Below are 20,152 nucleotides of genomic sequence, written 5' to 3' on the forward strand. Positions count from 1 at the left end.
GGTGTTCATTCAGGAGAGAAAAGGTTAGGGGATTTTTCAAGACACAGAATGAGATGCATTGGGCAGCCAACACACTTGTAGAAAATGAAGAGTAACACCACAGAGAAAATTAAAGAAATTTCAAGAAAGAAACTGGGGAATAGAAGGACACAGGAAGGTAGGAATGGAGGGGAAAACTAGCAAAATCTGTTGTGCTGGACAGATCACTGAACTGAGTCTTCTGAACTGTCAGACCAACAGCATTTCAGTTAGTTGTACTGGTAACTTTGAAGAGCAGACAGGTTGCAGAATCCACAGCCCAAGCTTACAAGCTTGCATGGTCATGCTAGAGAAAGATGTATATTTCAGAGGAAGCCATAGAGATGCATCAGTATAAAGTTGCAGAAATGAGACTTAAAATGCAGAGGATGGAATCTGAGGATTTTGTCCATAAGACAAAATACTACCAACTGCAAAATGAGACACATAATACCAACTGCAAAATGAGGTACTGCTCTACCACTGTATTCTCAGAGGTTTTTAGAGATGACATCTTAGGATCACTGCATGTCATTCTTTTAGTCTGTTTCTGTGGGGTTTATTAAAAAAAATAATAAATGCCTTTGATATATTCTTAATTTCTTATGCTGTTCTGAGAAGAACATTAACATTTCCAGCTAATATTGGTTTTAGGTTACTGAAAGCTTTTTATTATGTATTTCTTTCCCTCTTTTCTGGTATTACCTGCCCTTCAATATGTGTTGCTGAAATTTGTGTATTTGAGAAGCATGGGTTTCCTTATACTGACTACTTTTTAATTACATACTCCTTACACTTCCTATACACATATAAATGTTTATAGTTCTACATATGTAGTTCTCCTTTTATGACCTACAGATGATGCTTTGAAAGTTGTTTTGTTGTCTCAAGAGTGAAATCTTAACTCTATTAAAGTGAAGAGAAGCACAGGTGTTGACAGAAATGGGATGCTATGCTCTGACCTTTTGAAGTGCGCAAATGGTATGGATTCATAAGCAGTGACTTTCTCAGGGCTTTAGGAGGCAGAGATCTCAAGGCATTTCTGGAAGATGATTACGAGCTGAAAATTCTGCTGCCTGCTGAGCGCATATCTCAAGGGCTGAGAATCCAATGATTTTATAACATAACTCTCTTTTAGGAGGATGTCTCACCGGAAAAAATGCATGAAGTATTTCTGATTTGCTGCATCATTAACTATGTGACATATATCAAAATGTCTTCTGTAAAACTCTTACGAAGTCCTTCAGCTTCATTTTAGCATTCCTGTGGTCTGGTTAGGGCTGTTTGTAGGTAGATGTTACTGCCAGAGTATTATGCAAGATGAAGGTCAGACACAAAACTCTGTCTTGATATAGAAGAGTTGCCAATCTGCTGGAATTTCCAAACAGACACGTACAGACCTTATAAATGCAAACAGGATAGGTCAAATTCTCATACTTGGATTATTTGAAGTCAGACTGTGCCAGTGTGTATAAAAGTAGACAGCTTAGCTCAGATTTGGATTTCAGTGTGAGTGCCATACAAGCAAATCCCTATGTCAAAAAGAGAAGAGTTATCTTCTTGCAGAGTTCATCAGTTTAGTTTTGCAGATCTGGAAGTCATGTCTTTAACAGGCAGTATTTTTTTTTTATTTTTTTTTTTTTTGTACCAGATCTGTATGTGACATCTAATAAATTCACTTTTGGGGGGTTTTGGTTTTGTTTGTTTGGTTTTATGTTTTGTTGTTGTTATAGTTGTTGGGTTTTTTACTGATGGTCTCTTATGTCTATGCTCATTTTAACAGATTGCCACAAGGAAAACTTGTTCATAATTCAGTTCCTATTACTAAATCTGAAGTCTGATTTACAGTTTCCATGTTTATTATATCTTATGGACTAAATATTAAGTTCTGCAAATGGTAATGTAGGTTCCGAGCCACATCAGTAGAATGATGAGATTTTGCAAGCAAGGTCCTAGAGTCTGAAGTGCAGACTGCAGTTATGTGCCTTCTGAAAAGGGAAGATGCATTAAAAGTCTGCCTAATGTTTGTCTAGATGTGCTACATTTTGCGTTTCACCAAATAAAGTAAATGTAGGTGAGCAACACATCGTGTATAAAAACAACATAATTGACCCAATATGCTTCTCATATTCCCTTGGCAGATCTTCCAGTATAGATCTGGCCTTCAATGGGGATTTCCATTCATGCCTACAATGTTTTCCATAGCATGGCATCTCAGTGAAGTGGAAGGCATATGACAATTTGGCTTTTTTGGCTATGGCGTCCTCAATCAAAAGCATGGAGTGACATTCCTTTCCTGCACTGCCTGGCATGCAATGTGCAATATGTCAAAAAATATTGTTGCCCCTTCCATATCGTGTATTGTTTTCTTCCACAAGCTATTAAATACAGTGGAAGATATTTAATATTTAGATTGGTCACAGGCAGTGAGTAAATACTTTTGCTCATTTAACGATGTGCTTATTGTGGGCACATTCTGTGCTCCAGTAAAGCCTTTTGCATGAAAGCACAGTGGAACCTGGAAAACCTAGCTTTGAGCAGGGGAACTCTTGAATTACATGGTGCTGGTATATTTATGTCTATGTGTCCCCTTACAGTCAGCCATCCCTAGCTGTCACCCTGGCCCCTGGAGACTGCTGGAAACTGGCACAGAGGTGGAGCAGCACTTAGATTGTTCTATGTCAAGGTATTGACCAAACCAGTCTTGGCTGGCAGAGCCCAAATTTGCTGTAGGTCACTTTCCCATGCATCATTCTTCTATACATACTTTGTGTGCTCTGGGTTAAAGCTGTGGCTCTGAGCCATTTTCCAGACTCCACTTATTCCTGCTTTATGTTCTCAAAGAAAGGGTCTATGATTTCAGGTAATCTATTTTCATAAGTGAGGTGAGCATGATTATGTTATTATTTTTGTTTCTTTACTGCAAACAAATATTGCATCTGAACTACAAGTCAAGTCCAACACAGTGTCCCATAACCATAGCATGTCAATTAGTTTTCGTTCTTCTGTTTCAATCTTTCATCTAGATGACAAATATATAAAACCCTCTTTTGGATGAAGATGGTTAGGTGTCCAGCAGGACCACTATGTTTTATTTATTCTGATAAGCATTTCAAGTAAATTGTTGTCACGAGGTGCCCAGCTGTGATCCTGTGATTGTGTACCAGTTTCAGACATGTGTGACGTGTGCATTTCTCTATCTTACATGGGGAAGAGGGGTATTGCTGTAACAGAGAAGCACTTTAGCATGAAGAATGCTGCTTTATATCCACTATGCAGAATTCTAGTTTATATCCACTGGGATTGGATTATACTACTTTTTAATATTACACTTTTACAGCTAGAGAGTGACAGGAAGCTCTCTGGCAGGTATCTTTCAAAGCTGTGACATCCGCTGCTTTCTTTAATGAGATCACTTTCCATGTTACATCACTTGTTTTTTACTTAAGTACTTACACTGTATGTGCTGCGTTGTTGGATCACTCTAAAAGGACAGCGAGAGAAGCCAGATCTAGTGTTTATTCAGCCTGCACTTCACCTAGCAATCTCCATCTGATGCTCAGATCAATTCTAAATTTAAGGGCAAAATCAGAACACCATGAACAGATGCACAGCTTTCCTTCTGCAACTGAAGTAACGGATAATGACTTTACTAATATTTCAGCCATTAATGATGCTGCTGAAATCTGCCATTTGCTTTGGTCAGTTTGCTTTAATTCCCCAGTTTTCCTCTTACCTTTCCTTCCATGATTTCTCAAACCTTATCTTTCTGATGAAACAGATGTCAGCTGTACTGCAGCTGGGCATGCAGAAATCCTGAAGTGTTTCATGAATGGTATAGGTTCATCTTGTTATGCTCTTGACTTTGCTATCACAGATGGCTGTTGGCTTTCTAAACATGTCATAGGTTTAGAAAATAAAGACAAATCCCTTCAATGCAGCTATGAATGCAGTAGGTAAGCTTCCCCTAAATGTTTAAAGCCGTTTCATTTTCTTAGTTATAATGGCTTTTCCATGACAGATGTATCTAATCTAGAGAAAGCAATGTTATGCAAGTTAGATGATAATGAATTTCTTAGACAATATCAGAAGAAAAGTATAAATGTGAAGGTAGGTCCTAAGGGATGCAAAAATAATTTTATTGTGATTATTTCTAAATGCAGATAAAGCTAATACATTTTCTTTTCACTCTGCCTTTGATGATGAAAGCAACAGGAAAAGAATACCACCACCAATCGTCTCAGTGCCTGGGGCTGACTCCAAGTACCCACACTGTTGATCCTACCATTTGTCACTTCTGCATACGTCAGTGCCTAGAAGTCACAACATGCAGAAGCTGACAAAGACCTGATCATCTGGGTGCAACAGGAACTGTTCACTGGAAAGCTAAAATATTAAGACTTGCTGTAGGCATGGGGGTCCTTAATAGAGAAGATTGTGTAAATTCTCCAACAGAGCAATGAATTTAAATCCTGGCAAAAGAACTGACTTGTACCCTTTTCTATATAATACAAATCATAGAATCATAAAATCATAGGTTAGTTTGGGTTGGAAGGGATCTTAAAGATCATCACGTTCCAACCCCCCCTGTCATGGGCATAAGCAACTTTCACTAGACCAGGTTGATCAAGGCCCTGTCCAACCTGGCCTTGAATACTTCCACAGATGTGCTGTAAGTTCTCCCCAGAGATCTTCTCCAGGCTGAACAAGCCCAGCTCTCAGCCTCCCTCCACAGCAGAGGTGCTCCAGCCCTCTGAGCATCTTTGTGGCCTCCTCTGGACTCACTCCAACAAGTCCACATCCTTCTTATGTTGGTGGCCCCAGAGCTGAATGCAGTAATCCAGGTGGGATCTCACACAGCGGAAGGGGGAATGATCCCTTCCCTCAACCTGCTGGACAAGCTGCTTTTGATGCAGCCCATCACACAGTTGATTTTCTGAGCTGCAAGCACACATTGCTGGCCCTTATTGAGCTTCTTCGTATCCTTTACCTCCATAAATGGCTCCAATAAGCACTGCTTTTATATATGAAGTTGATGAGAAGTGCCCCTGAGCCTTCAGTAAACAAGCCTACTAAAGGTGCCTGTTTATATAGACAGAAAACGATCTGGTCCAATTAGAATTTCATGAGCTCACAAATGTTTCTTCCTAGGAAGATGAAGTAGAAACCATTTCTAAAGGATTAATGTTTAAGCTTTCTGAATTAAAATTGTAACAGGTGTCAATTTTACATGCTTGTCCTTGCAACAAATTATCCATTTGATTGATGACAGTAAAAGATAGTATTTTCTTTAGAGTTCAGTTTTGAAAGTGAAAAGTTGCGATTTTTCCATACAACTGTACTTAAATCACCTCCTACTGTTTTCTTAATTGAGATGTGAGGAACTACATTTTTTGAAGGACACTTTGATAATGAGTTCATCTTTTTATCTTTAAAGATGGTAAGAGGAATGTCTTATAAGTTGCTATGGTTTACTGAGTTTCACTCTGATCTATCTTCTTTATGTAAAGACACTATATACATGCCTACATAAATCTTCTCAGGTGCAGATTTCTAAGTAAGAGGCCTTGTCCTACCTTTCTCTCAAAGGGGGGGATGTCTACTTATGATTAACCTCAGAGCGGAACAAATTTACTAACAACACTTAATGAAATCACTGTACTTACCCTTAAGTCTGTATTTAGTTATTTATTAGCCTCATTATATAGGTAACCTAGAAGGGGAACTTTTATTCTCCAGATGCCTGGGGACATGAAATATGACCAAATTAATCTCAGTCTCTGTATGTTGAAGCTTCTCAGTCTTTTCCCTGTATCCCACCAATACAAAGTGTTTCCAACCTCTCAAAGCTGCAAGTTTATTTCCATGCTACTTTCCAGTGCTGATGTGTACAAGGAACATCTGAGCAAGTTTGCTGCAACTATGTTGGAAATCTCCATTGTCCATGATGCTTCTTGGCTGACTCCCAAATATTTAGCTTAGGATATTATTTAGCTCGAGGTATCTAGTTTGAGATAGCATTTAGCTAGAGGTAGATAGAGTTGCCGCGGTGATAACACAGGCTGACAAAGCCAAGGGAGACTGTAGGAAAGCTGGCATTTGAAAGAAAAACTTTAGTATTCAACAGAAATGTATAGACAATGCCACCTAACACAACCATACTGATAGTTAATTCTCCATCATCTGAAAAACTCTTTTCCTGACTGAAATATCACCTGCTAAGTTGCCTGACATGAGAAACATGCTTGGTGTAAGGCTCCCTGTGCAAAAAAAGAGTCGACTGGGTAATTGCAAACCCGAATTTCACTAGAAAGCCTTCATTCCATCAGGAATGGCCTGAGTTGGGGCTGTCAGAGGGCTAGCTCAGTGTAACAGCGTGGTTTTGCAGGCTATGTATGAGGCATGCTTTCAGGCAGACAAGTGTCTTCCGGCGCTGTTAAACGGAATACTTGTGAGCTCAATGAAGCCGCAGCCCTGGAGCCCACCTAGCCTGTGAGCTCCCCCAGGACCATCCGGACGCCCTTCTCGCGTGGAGCACTGCCCGCAGACGGGGAAAACCTGGCGGGCAGAGCCGGCCTGGGTGCTGCGTTCCGTCTGGCTGGCTTCCCGTGCTTGTGCAGCCGCCCTTCACCGCAGCCCGGCTCCACGTCCATTGCTGCCTCAGGCCCAGCACCGCCGCCCGTCCGCTCCTGGTGCACCCTTCCCGCCACCGGGACCAGGAATGCCGGGTGTGAAGGCGGCTCCTGCGCCCCGGGACATACCTCTGCCCCGTCCCGGGGGCAGGGAACGTCCCTTCCCGTCGCCAGCCCTACCCGCCTCGCAGCCGCCCGCTGCCGCCCTGCCCCTGCCCCTGCCCCTGCCCCTGCCCCTGCCCACCCATCAGGGGAGGACGCGAAGCCGCAGAGGCTTATAAAATGCCCCCCGGGGCGGGCGGGAGGAGCGCACCGCGCTGCTGGGGCTGCTGCCGAGCGTGAGGGACGGGACGGGGCCCGGGCAGGGGCACCATGGCCCAGGCCGTGTGGGGCTACGACAGCGACAACGGTGAGTTGGGGCAGGGGGGCCGCCGGGCCGGGCTGAGCCAGAGACATTTCCCTGCCTTCCTCCGCAGGACCCGAGCGCTGGCATGAAAACTACCCTCTGGCCAAGGGAGACAAGCAGTCGCCCATTGAGATCAACAGCAAGGACGTGAAGCACGACAGTTCTCTCTCCTCTTGGCATGCCAGTTACGATCCCGGGGCAGCGAAAACCATCCTAAACAACGGGCGCACCTGCCGAGTCGTCTTTGATGACACTTTTGATCGATCAGGTTGGTTTTTTGTTTGGTTTTTAGGGGATTATTGTAAGGAGCTGAGCAAAGAGTTGGGAATGAAAACACATCCTGTGGTACCTGACCTACGCAGGCTAGCAAAGGAAAGGCATTTGGGAACGTAAAGTAGTTTATTCTGGTGGATCCTGCCATTTTTAGGTCCACCATAGATGGGACAGGGAGGCTGGAGCTGCAGGGGCATTCCTAAGATTTGGACTCTGCTGGAAGGTGGACTTCTCCTCAGGTCACTTCCTTCAACACAGACACTGCCTCCTCAGCTTTTGTGTAAGGAGAGAGCCCTCTTCATACAAACATACCTCAGGCTGTGGCTCTGGTAGCCGAAGGACCAGTGCAAAAGTGTTTCTCCACCAAAACTTTGTATTTTAATAGTCAGTCATGTTTATATACAGAAGCCAATTGCAGGTATTCTGTATATAACCCCAGAGGGGTTTAGTGTGTGCTCTGAGGCACTTTGTAAACAAAAACCTCATATATACATTTCCAGTGACTGTGATTTTTATTTCTTCTGTTTGTACAGAAATTCTTCAAATACTGCACAACCTGAAAAAGCTATGAAGATAATATTTATGAAAATAGCATTTCATAGCTTCTGGAAAGCTACAAAATGGCTTTGTAATGTGATAGCGGGCAGCCTCGCATCTCAAAGTTAAATTGTTCAAAAACTGACTCCAGAGCTATATCAGTGTGTAGCTCTGAATGCAGACAGGCAACAGCTGTCAACATGAATAATAAATTCTCAATATCATATAATACAAAGATATCTCGAGAGCACGCAGTATTGATCAGTCCAAGAAGGAAAACAATCTAATTAATGGAAAACAGTTACTTTTCATTATATTTTCCTGTATCTGCTTTGATGGCATTTGTATTGGGATTTTATTCTTAGTAAGCTATGTAATTAATTAAATACATCTACATTATACTGAAAGATCTGCATCTCTCTTATCAAGATAAGCACATTGTTTCCTTGGACTCCTACCAATAGAGCTACCTGTTACTGTTCCACATCTTGCAGATGGAATCTGAACTACATAGGACAGAGACCATCTCTTTGCTATGCATTTGTATGGTGCTTTAGTATTTATTACGGCAGTTTCTACACAGTGACCTCAGACAAATCATAAATTGCACTTTCTTTACAACACAGAATGCTCTTCCACAAGCACTTCATAAAATTGGTGCCATGGCTGAAAGCGTGGGAAGTAAATTGATTACGAACCTTTTCACATGGTGGTTCTGCTCTGTCTTCTTTGCAGCTTCCTAAAAGCTGAGGTGTTTAGACAGAGGCTACTCAAGACCATGTCTGCCCAGGGAACTGTTTTGGAGAAAGACCCTAATTTGGCCAACCACAGTGCAGCCCTTCCTCTAAATCATCTTTCCTCCATTTCTTCGCTGCCTTTCCCCTCCCCATTGTGTCTTGTAATTCTTCTGGACATTAATTGTGCACAATCACTCCCTGCTGCTGTTAACTAACTTTCTGCAGGCTGCTGGACAGTAGTTTAGGAATCAAGCCTTTCATAGCGATGTGTCTGGTTGGAATCAAATACAATGTTTGACAGCTGTGAAAAACCACGAGAAAGTATTTAATAAACATTTTTTACCTTCTGTAGTGGCAACGGCTGAGGATAAGTAGTAGCCACAGACCTGATTTTAATTGGAAAAAGAAATCTAGCTTGAAGATACTGATCTAATCAAATGGAAAATTTTGAATGTCAAGATTTATTTTTATGGTGGAGAGATCTGTATACTGTTATGAAATGCTGTTTCCAAGTGCTTCGCAGTATGATCTCTGGAAAGGGCTGTCAGTAAGAAACAACTGCTATGTGAGGTTCCAACTCGATTGATTTAGCTTGTCAAAGTAATTAAATAATATAAATTCAGCTCCTGAAAGTTTTTGCTCCACACTGATTCCAGTGTGAAATGGCAAGCAAACACTTGTGAGGATTTGGGTCTTAAGAGTCTATGCCTTATTTTTCCTACATTCACAAGTAAAACAATACATATTTTCTATTGCTGGCATTTATTCAGAAGGCTTACTTATAACTTGTGTGAGTTAGTTATGATAATTTAGTTATGTGCAAACTCAGAACCTAATTGGAACTACATGCTAAAACTCAGCCATTTGTTTCTGCCCACCGGTGGCTGCGACGTCTACCAACTAAAGAGAGAAACTGCAAAATTAAACCTTTTGCTCTGTGTATATAATATCAAGAATTAATTTGAACCCACTAGGGACAAGAGGATTTAGATACTACTTCAACCTTAACTTTGAACTTCAAAGCTATTGGTAGACATTCAAACTTGAGTGCTATTTAAACAAGTTCTTTTGGCACTGCAGTTGTGAATTGCATTACCAGCTTCTGTGTAAGGAACATGTCTCATTCCTGCCTTAGGTAAGGAATGAAAAATGTATTTGAGAGATTATCCTCTAAGCAGTCTCTGCTTGAAAGAATTCCTGAACTAAAAGAGCAGGTATGAGGTTTTGAAAGTCAGAGTTGATGTCAGCTGTCAGACTGATGCATGGTCAGCATTATTCAGCTATGAACAGCAGACATAATAGCTTCATAATTTTTTTCATTATTGGCAACGTAAATGTGGACTATAGTTTTTACTTGTAAAAGGTATGCCAGTCATGGACTAGAGGTATACTTCAAAGCACCTTTGGGTTAATTTCACAATCCTATCCTCAACCATTTCACAACAGACCCTTTCTTGAGAGGGATCAACTTGAATGCCTTCAGTCTCTCTCCACACCAGGAGCTGTAGGGTGTCCACTTGCCAAAAGAAAAGCTGCTTGTTGGGCAGCTGGGGTTTGATTCTGTGTTTGACTCACAGCAGATTTCACAGTTTCCACATCAAGCATGACTCCTCCTGAGAGATAACAGAATTCAGCTCCTATCTTGTAAAGTGATAAGTGTGATCCTTACTGCAGTCAGCTGGATTTCCAAGAGGTGCTCCACACTTTTGAAGTATGGGTCCCTGCACGGTGAATGTGTATGCCAGTGTTCTGTAGGCTAGTGCTGATGTGGATTGTCTATCGCAGTGCTGAGAGGTGGGCCACTCACAGGAGCCTACAGGCTGCGTCAGCTTCACCTGCACTGGGGTTCCTCTGATGACCATGGCTCTGAACATGTTATAGATGGGGTGAAATATGCAGCAGAGGTAGGACTTACTTTTGACAGTAGTGTTCAGTACTAACTGGAGTCTTACTGTTTGTGCATCTGAACAGATTAACCATTCTCCCTTTTGTGAGTATTTAGCTATGGATTTTTCTCAAAAAATCCGTGAAACTTGTGAATATTCATCAGCATGCAGTGGAGTAAGTTGCACCTGCCAACAAATGTATCTTTGCATGTATATACTAACATGGAATTTGCTTCTTCAAGCAAGAGTTTTGCTGGTATTTTAGAATGTTTTAAAAATATTTGAGGCAAAGTGATCTGTTATTTCCAAATAGGAAGATCTGTTTTCTGCTGACAGTTTTTGGCTTTCAGCTATTTCTGGTATAGCTTGAATGACTAAGTTAGTTTTCAGAAAGGATTGCTAAGGAATAGAAAAACTCACTGAAAGCACATTTGATAAACTGACATTCAAAATTAGATCCACCTTAAAACAGATTCAGAGTGGTAAAGAGTATCTTCCAGTTTCTGAACATGTGTGCTTTAAAATCTCTGTGTTTATTTTCAGGAACTGTGGACAGTGGTTGTTTGTTTGTATTTTAATGTAAGCTACTGTACTATTGTCCAAATTTGCTAAAATTAATGGCTTCTCTAGGCCCTGAAGACTTCTTGATGTTTTCATTATTGATGCTAGTGAATTACTAGCAAATGTTACCCCTTTCCTCCATGTTATTTGAGAATAGGCTCAAAATACATGCCTACTCCTACAAAAAAGTCTGCAGTAGTGTTTTCCTGCCTTCCACCTCTACCCTCAATGTGTACAGCAGGTGCTTTGCCCACCTATCATAGGAGAAAATTTAGGCATGCATTTTGCAGCATCAGTGTGCACAAATATTGAGAGATGACTGTGAGTGATGGTTTGGGGGGGAAAGGGGTTCCCATTCTTTGGCCACAGCCAAACTGTGTTAGTGTTCTACTTTCTGTGGCCAACTAAACAGATGAATTCTGCTTCCTCAAGCTATTTCTTGGTTCGTTCAAGCACAGGCTTTTTATGTTACTTTTGTTTGCAGTTCTCAGATAGGTATTGGCAGGAGAAGAAAGCCTGGAATGTATTAAATTTTGCTAGCATGCAACCAAAGATATATGGCTGCTCCACCTTTATCTTAAGCAATGATATCCTTTTCCTCAAGAGAAAAGAAACATCAACCAATACATTAATTTCTATTCAGGACAAATGATTTTGTTGTCATTTAAAATAAATATTACTATGCATTAAAAAAAAAAAAAGTTAAAAATTTTCATTCAAAATATGCACCATATGTTTGGGTTTTGGTTTAGGTTTTTGTATGGTGCTGTGTTCCAAATGTCACTTACTTGAGATTCCACACTGCTGGGTGCAGCAGTTGTAGTAGTAGTTGTTGTTGTAGTTGTAGTTGCAGGAGCCAAAACTTCTTTTTAATAGATGGAGAAGTAAAAGCTTGAAACGTATCCTGAAATACAGCTTTGTTCAAAGTAGAAATGGGAAAGAAATGGCAGGTTACTCTATCCACTCCTTTCCAGTACAATGTGCTTGGAGTAGTAACAGATAAAAACCAATGTGTGCACTGCATACAGTCCAGTGTAAATCCTTGAGCTGATATCTGCATAACCTGAAGATCAGCAAGTCTACTTGAGATGAAGTGCATGTCAGGTGATTTATGCACTGCATGTGTGCATGCTGTGTGCTTGGGTTAAATTGTTTGTAGTTTCATTGTCCGATTAATTTTTAAATATATTGTGTGGAAAGCACCTTTTTCTTCTTCTTATGCTTCAGTTAAATGCAAAGTGTTGCTTTATAGGAACTGAGAGCATATGGAAGCATGAGAACAGCAGCAGGAAATATATAAAATTTTGGTTTTCATGTCCATTCCTTTACTTACTGTGTACTGTAAACTTTTCTTAGTTTAATTCAAAACCTTATGAGATTGTGCGGTTGGCAATTTCTTGATTTAATAACTGAGGTTTCATTGATTTTTAGTTACATATGGTGCACTGGAATCCAAAACATGGTAATTTTGCTGGAGCTTTAAAACAACCTGATGGTGTGGCTGTTGTGGGCATTTTTCTGAAAGTAAGTCACAAATATTTAGCCTTTGTAATTTTCTGTATTTTTATTTCTCTCTAGAGCCGGGGAAAAATATCCCATAATTTTTCCCTGCACTGTACCATTCTACAGGAGAACACTCAAAGTGATGTACAGACTGATGTCACATATGCACTAACCTGTTCAGAGCCAGCTTCTGACACTGTCTGTACCAGTGGCACATATCATGGGTAGTAGTGAACAAGTCACGCAACTTCAAGCCTGGGACACTTGCTAGCTTTATCCCTGATATCTGACCAGCTCTTTAGTGTGGAGTGTAGACTGAGGAGAACAGTCTGCATAGGAAGAGTGTTTCCTTCTGCCCGTTGTCTGCTAGCAGGTATTGTGTCTGCCTGTGAGCAAGGTTATGTAAACTGAATCCCTTCCTTCGTGTCTTGGTGATCCTTACGTAAGCTGGGAATCAAAAGGAATTCAACAAACCTGCTCAAAAAAAAAAAAAGTAATTGGTGGTAAAAGAAGTTAACTGGAGATTTTAACCATGAAATACAACAGCTTGATAACAAAATAATGGAAAATATTTACCAATAGTTTCCAATTGTTTTTCCTAGTATCAGATGTGCAGGTGATTTAGGGTACTGAGAAACACCAACAGGCAAACAAACTAATAGCAGTAAGTTACGCAAACTTCAGCTATGTCACTTTATGTGAAGATGGGCATTTCAGCTTGAACAATGTCAGAGAATAGCTCTCCTTATATTGTTTTATCACTAGTAAGCTGCATTTATACAAGCAATAGCAAGTGCATGTAATTAATTTTGCCACAGTGTCCCTGGACAGGGTAGATCCAATTAATTTTAATTCTGTTACACTGTGAGCAAGCCTGACCTTTTTTCTTGTGGTTGGTTGGTGGGTGCCTGTCCAGATTCTCCCCTATGATTATGTCCTTCAATTATTCTTTCTTTGTCACTTCTTCTGGTCTATTTTAGGCTAAAGCTTTATCTTGTAAAACACAACTTAAGAGTAACGCTATCTTCTATTAACCATGCTAAGGTCAGCTAAAAGGTCTAGAAAACTAAGTAGTATCAGTGTTGTCTGGCTTTCTTTCATTGTTTCTTTCTTGCTCTTTAGTGTAGGAGCTGTTTTGCTCTGGGGCTGTCATGTTCTACAACTGCTTTTTTGGATATTGCTAAAACAGAGATTGAACTATCTCCTGAAGAACTGAATTTAATCTATTTTGGAACAAGACATGGCAATAACAGCATGTCTTATGCATACTGTCTACTCATCTTGGATGCAGAAACACATCAAAGCTTTTGGAGGTGCTGAATCTCATTAACACAAACAATAAAGTGACCCCATAGCTTGAGGAGGTCATGACATGAATCTCATCGTGTCTCACACGAAGTCTGATCTGACTGCATATATGCTGTAGAGTGTTTGAAGTGCCTGCAAGAACTCCAGCTCGTCAGATTATCAACACTTTGCTGAGTGCTCATATATCTCACACTGGTTGTGGGTTGCTTTCAAACCAGGAGCCAAAAGACAGGCCTCAGATGATGTAGATGACACTGTCTGACCACGCAGTTTGTTCCCCAGACAGTGGGAGGTGCCATGTAGAGTCCTTCAACACATTCTTGAATTGCAAAGCCGGTTACTTGAGTCCGCTATTCTGGATATGCTTTTAACACACATAATTTTGTGTCAGTCTGTACCGGATGTTCTGCAAGTACTGCTGCTAACCTGACAGATGGGATGTACTGAATTTCTTTCAAACACTGTGGGACATGATAAAAAAATACAGTACTTGTGCTTTGCATTGCAGGTTGGAAATACTCCCAAACCAGAGATGAAGAGAATTCTTGAAGAAATTGATAACATTAAGACCAAGGTATCGAAACAATTTCTGTGTTATAATGTAGTTGAAAAGCATCACAAGCAGAAATCAAAAGTTCAGATTCACTTTTTGTCATCATTCTCATACCTAGCAGTAGCACCAGAGGTGATACATTGAACTGTGGAGCAGTTTCTTTTACTTTAGTAAACATGTAACTCCTCACTTCTGTAAGTATTCTTGTTGTAAAGGATTTTCTACCAATCTTTGCATGCACAATTTATAATCTTATTGATACTGCTCTGTAAAAACACATCAGTGTTCAAATGTCAGGAAGAAATGAAAAGATCTTTTTAATACGACGACAGCAGTGGCCAAAGCAAATGCATAATCAAGTCAGAAATTTAGTTAGCCTGAAATGAGAAGAAACTGGTAGGAATGATGGAGCAAGCTCCCACTCAGTGTAAGGGAGATTAAAAACTTTATTAGTTTTAACATGGAACTGAATTCAGTTAAAAAGGATTGCACAGTACAGTTTCTACAGCAGCCCTAGGTTCTCCCTTCCTCCGTCTGTGCTGTGATACCAGCACAAACACTATTGCAAACCTATTCTAAACTGCTTTTAAGTTTAGTTAATGATCTAAGACCACAGTCCATACCTATTGCATAGACACAACTGCAGAAGGGACTTCTTTGCAGAGAATTGTGATACTGCATCTGTTGTTACTTAACATGGCAGGGGAGTTGGAACTGAGTGATCTTAAAAGTCCCTTCCAACCCAAACCATTCTGTGGTTCTATGACTGATTATTATTTAACATAAACCTAACTTCTAGGTATACCTAAGCAATTCTACTTCATGATAAGTTTTATGATTCTAATGATGCTAAAAGTCCCATTTTTTACTCAACACTGAACATACCACCAGATCACCAGAACTGAATTTTAGAAATTTTGTAAGTATTTTCTTACATATTTAGCAGAATTTCTTGCATTTAATTTATGTATGTATGTACTGCCACTGATACACAGGTCTGAGCCTGAAGTCTGTTCTTTCGTCGCTCAGTCATACTCATTTAATTTTTCAGCCTTTTCTTAGTCTTCAGATACAATTCAGTTCTTTCTACTGATGGAACTGAAGGTCATTTTTTATTCTCTACCCATTGCTTCCCCTGCTGCATCAATGATACCTGTCTTGATTCAGATGCTGCTTTCCCTCATGATTCCTCTGTAATTTTTTGGCCATTTACTTACAGAAGAGCTTTGCCACAGTTAGTAAAGTTGATCAGTCATCCTGTGAAACACTGTCTCATACAGTGATGACAAGACAGCAGCAATATCCACTCCATTACATTGTATCTGAGACTGCCTCACTGGAGATTTCATCATTTTTATCAGCAAAAATATAGAAGTCTCATTTCCTACATACAGATATCATCTGCAGTGGTTCTGGGAAAAGCAACAGTTAAAGAAGAGAAAAGTACATGTGTAAACAACCACATCTTGTCTTTCATTTCTAGTACTTATTTTCTTTCCTATCATCACATACATTTCACCAAGATTGCCTGTTTTTCAGGAAAGGTTAATAGATGGCATCACCGGTATAGTTATTGCATATGCAGTTTCAACTGCTGTGATGCATTACAGGCAGAGGAGTTTCTTGGACACTACTTACTGGGAAAGCGTAATTTTGCAAAGTTACTCACAAACTCATTGAACTTGCACAATTATTTTTCCAGGAAGATACATTTTGAGTCTTGAGGTTATTCTTCCTACCCATGTTTTGTGCAAGGATGTATGGGAACAATTTCAGAGCCTCCCACTGCATTTTCTAGAGTAATAACTCTGTTCCCATCTAGAAAAGATCCTCCATGTTAGGAGAAGGAATTAGGAACAATGTATTTTGCATTCCAGAACTGCATCCTAAATACCAGTAGAAAAGTGAACTTTCTTGTTTAGTTCTTGTTGCCATGGGGGGATAAGGAAGTCTCATCACCACAGTCCCTTGGAGACAATCTTGTGGAGTATCCTATTTGGTGGAAAATAAGAACTTCTCAGGATGTATTGTCTGGTGTTCTCCCTTGCCTGGTGATAATCACGTTTAGTTGTGAGACATTCAGGATCCAGTACGCTTCCAGGAACTAGCTTATTTTTTCACATGAAGTGTAACAGTGTCAACAAAAACATTGAGAGTGTCCCTATGACATTGTAATTACCATGTAAACATAGAGGAGAAGATTAATGAATCTGGGCTAAATGCCTGGCCACTGTTTCATCAGATAAAAAATGTGCAAGTACCCGCAGCCACAGCCTTGAACTTTATTTGCAACTGACCCAAAATAAAATAAAAATTTGATAGTTTGAATAGAAAAAGGTAACTGTGAATTTGCTTTGGTCCCACACAATTCAGTTTGTAATTTCTTTTACTTCATTAATGGAATCGAAATGTCAGCTGTTATTAATTACAGGGCAAATGCTTGACAGTAAGAAAAGGTGCTTGATTTCTTGCATGAATCTTGGTATTTAATTACTTCCTTCATAATAACATAGATAGTGATGTCTTTTTAAGATGCATATCCCTAGAGTTACTGCAGAGAGTTATTTCTTGTTTCTCTAAGGGGAAAGAGGCTCCTTTTCAGCACTTTGATCCTTCAATTCTTTTCCCCAAATCTCGAGACTACTGGACCTACCATGGCTCTTTCACTACACCCCCCTGTGAGGAGTGCATCACTTGGATTCTCTTGAGGGAGCCAATTGAAGTCAGCGCAGATCAGGTAAACTCCAGCTAGTTTTGCTACTCCTTTTCCAGTTCTCACCAGTGTCTCAGTATGTCAGGGGGATGATTTGCAATCCCTGCGTTTCCTTGTATTTTCTAATGAGGAAAGCTTTAGTTGAGGACTGTGAGAAATTTACTGTAGAATAGACTGTTGAAATGGTCTGACATTGAGAATCAGGGTCCTTTCCTAGACACCTTCTGCAATAGCTTCAACAGCAGTGTTTTGGGGATCCTGAAAACCTGCAGAAGTGTCCCCGAGCCACAAAATTCAGCCATCACAGCAGCCTCAGTTCATTCTGTGTGTTTCAGCATTAAGTGGCAAGTGAGACAAACATTCAGCTGGTTTCCCAGTATAAGAAGTTGCTGGTCCACATCTTGACTTACTAAAACCTGTCAGAAGGATCAGACTAGCTCGAACGTGCAAACCTCAATGTTATTACAAATCAATGGACTAGTTGTATTAATATAATGTGCATTTAGACAGGAGAAAGAATAGAGAGCCAGTCTGGGTAAGGTGACCTTCCTTTTAATTCTAGCATTAAAACTTTTGGTTATTTATAGTATTTTCTGCTTCAGCAGTACAAGCCAGGGTATAGCCTTTTTCCTGATTTGGCTGGTTTTAGAAGAGATTTATTTTGCATTCTGATGAAAGCGTAACAATTAACGAAGTAACAGTGAATTTAAATTAATTTGGAGAACAATGTCTAAGTGCTGAATTCATGATTGAATTTAGTAATCCAGTTGGCATATGTTTCTCTGCCGTACAGAACAAAATAGGAACTTCTGCAGACCAGCTTTTTTTTCTACTTGCATAGACTTGCCTGGCCATATTTTCGTAAGTGGTTTAACTACAGTCCAGCACCAGCAGGGTCATTGTCTTGATCTTCATCAAAAAGAGTAAAGCCCTTTACTCTTCTTCTACATTCTGAGTGTCAATCCACAAATCCAAAAGAAGTCCAGGCAAGGGTGGTGCAGTGATCTGTGGATGAAGAATGTAAAGATCCACAGAAATAGTGCTAGCTGGTGGGCTGCAGTGATTTCTACCAACAGTCTCTACCACTATGCTTGACATTACACAAGAAAACTCCTGTCACAGTATCACAGTATGTTAGAGATTGGAAGGGACCTCAAAAGATCATCTAGTCCCATCTCCCTGCCGGAGCAGGAACACCTAGATAAGGTTACACAGGAATGTGTCCAGGTGGGTTTTGAATGTCTCCAAAGAAGGAGACTCCACAACCTCCCTGGGCAGCCTGTTCCAGTGTTCTGTCACCCTCACTGAGAAGAAGTTTCTTCTCAAGTTTAAGTGGAACCTCTTGTGTTCCAGTTTGTACCCATTGCCCCTTGTCCTATCATTGTTTGCCACTGAGAAGAGCCTGGCTCCATCCTCGTGACACTCCCCCTTTATATATTTATATACACTTAATAAGGTCACCCCTCAATCTCCTCTTCTCCAAACTATAGAGACCCAGCTCCCTCAGTCTTTCCTCATAAGGGAGATGCTCCACTCCCTTAATCATCTTAGTTGCCCTGCTCTGGACTCTCTCCAGCAGGTCCCTGTCCTTTTTAAACTGAGGGGCCCAGAACTGGACACAATATTCCAGATGAGGTCTCACCAGGGCAGAGTAGAGGGGAAGGAGGACCTCTCTCGACCTACTAACCACCCCCCTTCTAATACACCCCAGGATGCCATTGGCCTTCTTGGCCACAAGGGTACAGTGTTGGCTGATGGTCACCCCATCGTCCACTAGGACCCCCAGGTCCCTCTCCACTACACTGCTCTCTAACAGGTCGTTCCCCAACCTATACTGGAACCTGGGGTTGTTCCTGCCCAGATGCAGGATTCTACACTTTCCCTTGTTATATTTCATCAAGTTATTCCCCACCCAACTCTCCAGCCTGCCCAGGTCTCGCTGGATGGCAGCACAGCCTTCCTTTTCTGTTTGTTCTAAGCATCAAGTTCCACACTACTTCCAGGTGAATTCACATGGATGCTTTACTTTTTCTTCTTGCAGATGGCAAAGCTCCGTAGCCTTTCCAAGAATCCTGAGAACGAACCTGTGAATCCACTAGTTGATAACTGGCGCCCACCTCAGCCTGTGAAGGGCAGAATAGTGAGAGCCTCATTCAAGTGAAGTCTCAAGGCTCACTCTGCTCAACCTGAGTGGGAAAACCCCTGCATCCCAAAGTGTAGTTAGTTTTTGCTGTCTACTGCTTTTCCTCTGGATCCAGATCTGTTTCTCAGCTTGAAATTCTGAGTGGTAAAACTGAATCTGATTTTGCAAGCAGAAAAAATACTGCATGCAAATGCTAACCTTAATAAGGAAGTGCAAGAGATACATGATTCTTGACCACAAATGCTGAGTTATTTGTGATGGTGTCCCTTCTCTGCCATGTGGTCTTGGAAGAACAATGGGCTCAGTTTCAATATCTAAAATTAACTTCAAAGGAAATGTAGTAAAGGCAGAAAAATGAACCAATAGTTCAGAAAAGCAGAAATAACAGTGAATGAACAGGAGGAAAAATGCTTGCTTCTAAAGCATCTCTAGCAACGATCTTCCTCAGATATCCCACCTCTAGTGCAAACATCCAAAGGGTAATTTCCTCTTGAACATACCAGATTTCTCCTTCCCTCTCCTGTTCACAGTTTGCTATCCATTACATTAGTATTCTGATACAATCAGGCGTATTCAGCTTCTGTGTGTGAAGAAGAAAAGATACCTTGCTGTCATTTCAGCATTTACTGTCTGTCAGTCCTGCTCCTGCCCATTGATCTTTTCTTCTTTCACTGCTGCTGTTACTCCACTCATCCAGCTGTAGAGTGCTGCTGGTGTCTTGGTGCCTTGTATTCAGTTACACCTTTAGTATTGCTGAGTGGAAAGTGGCTTTTTTCTGATGCTCTGTGTTACCTCCCAGGATGATGGATTTTTAGTTTTGATGCTGTACCTGTTTATTTTTTTATTTTTGACATCTTGGGATATATATTAATGATTTCACCT

The 20,152-nt window shown here is 40.7% G+C and overlaps 1 protein-coding gene across 1 annotated transcript; it reads left to right on the forward strand.

The window, feature by feature from the left end:
* Positions 1–6,942: 6,942 nt before the first annotated feature.
* LOC133206663 (carbonic anhydrase 3-like) lies at positions 6,943–19,900 on the forward strand. The gene is made up of 7 exons (XM_061342807.1): positions 6,943–7,059; positions 7,127–7,324; positions 10,389–10,507; positions 12,482–12,574; positions 14,370–14,435; positions 16,996–17,151; positions 19,169–19,900. Exons 1-7 carry the CDS (start codon positions 7,023–7,025, stop codon positions 19,286–19,288), a joined length of 789 nt encoding a protein of 262 aa, XP_061198791.1. The 5' UTR covers positions 6,943–7,022; the 3' UTR covers positions 19,289–19,900.
* Positions 19,901–20,152: the final 252 nt, after the last annotated feature.

The sequence above is a fragment of the Neopsephotus bourkii genome, unplaced genomic scaffold (genome assembly GCF_033783945.1).
Source record: "Neopsephotus bourkii isolate Nb327-2 ecotype Australia unplaced genomic scaffold, CSIRO-AGI_Nbou_v1 NB_1820, whole genome shotgun sequence".
Lineage (NCBI taxonomy): Eukaryota > Metazoa > Chordata > Aves > Psittaciformes > Psittacidae > Neopsephotus > Neopsephotus bourkii.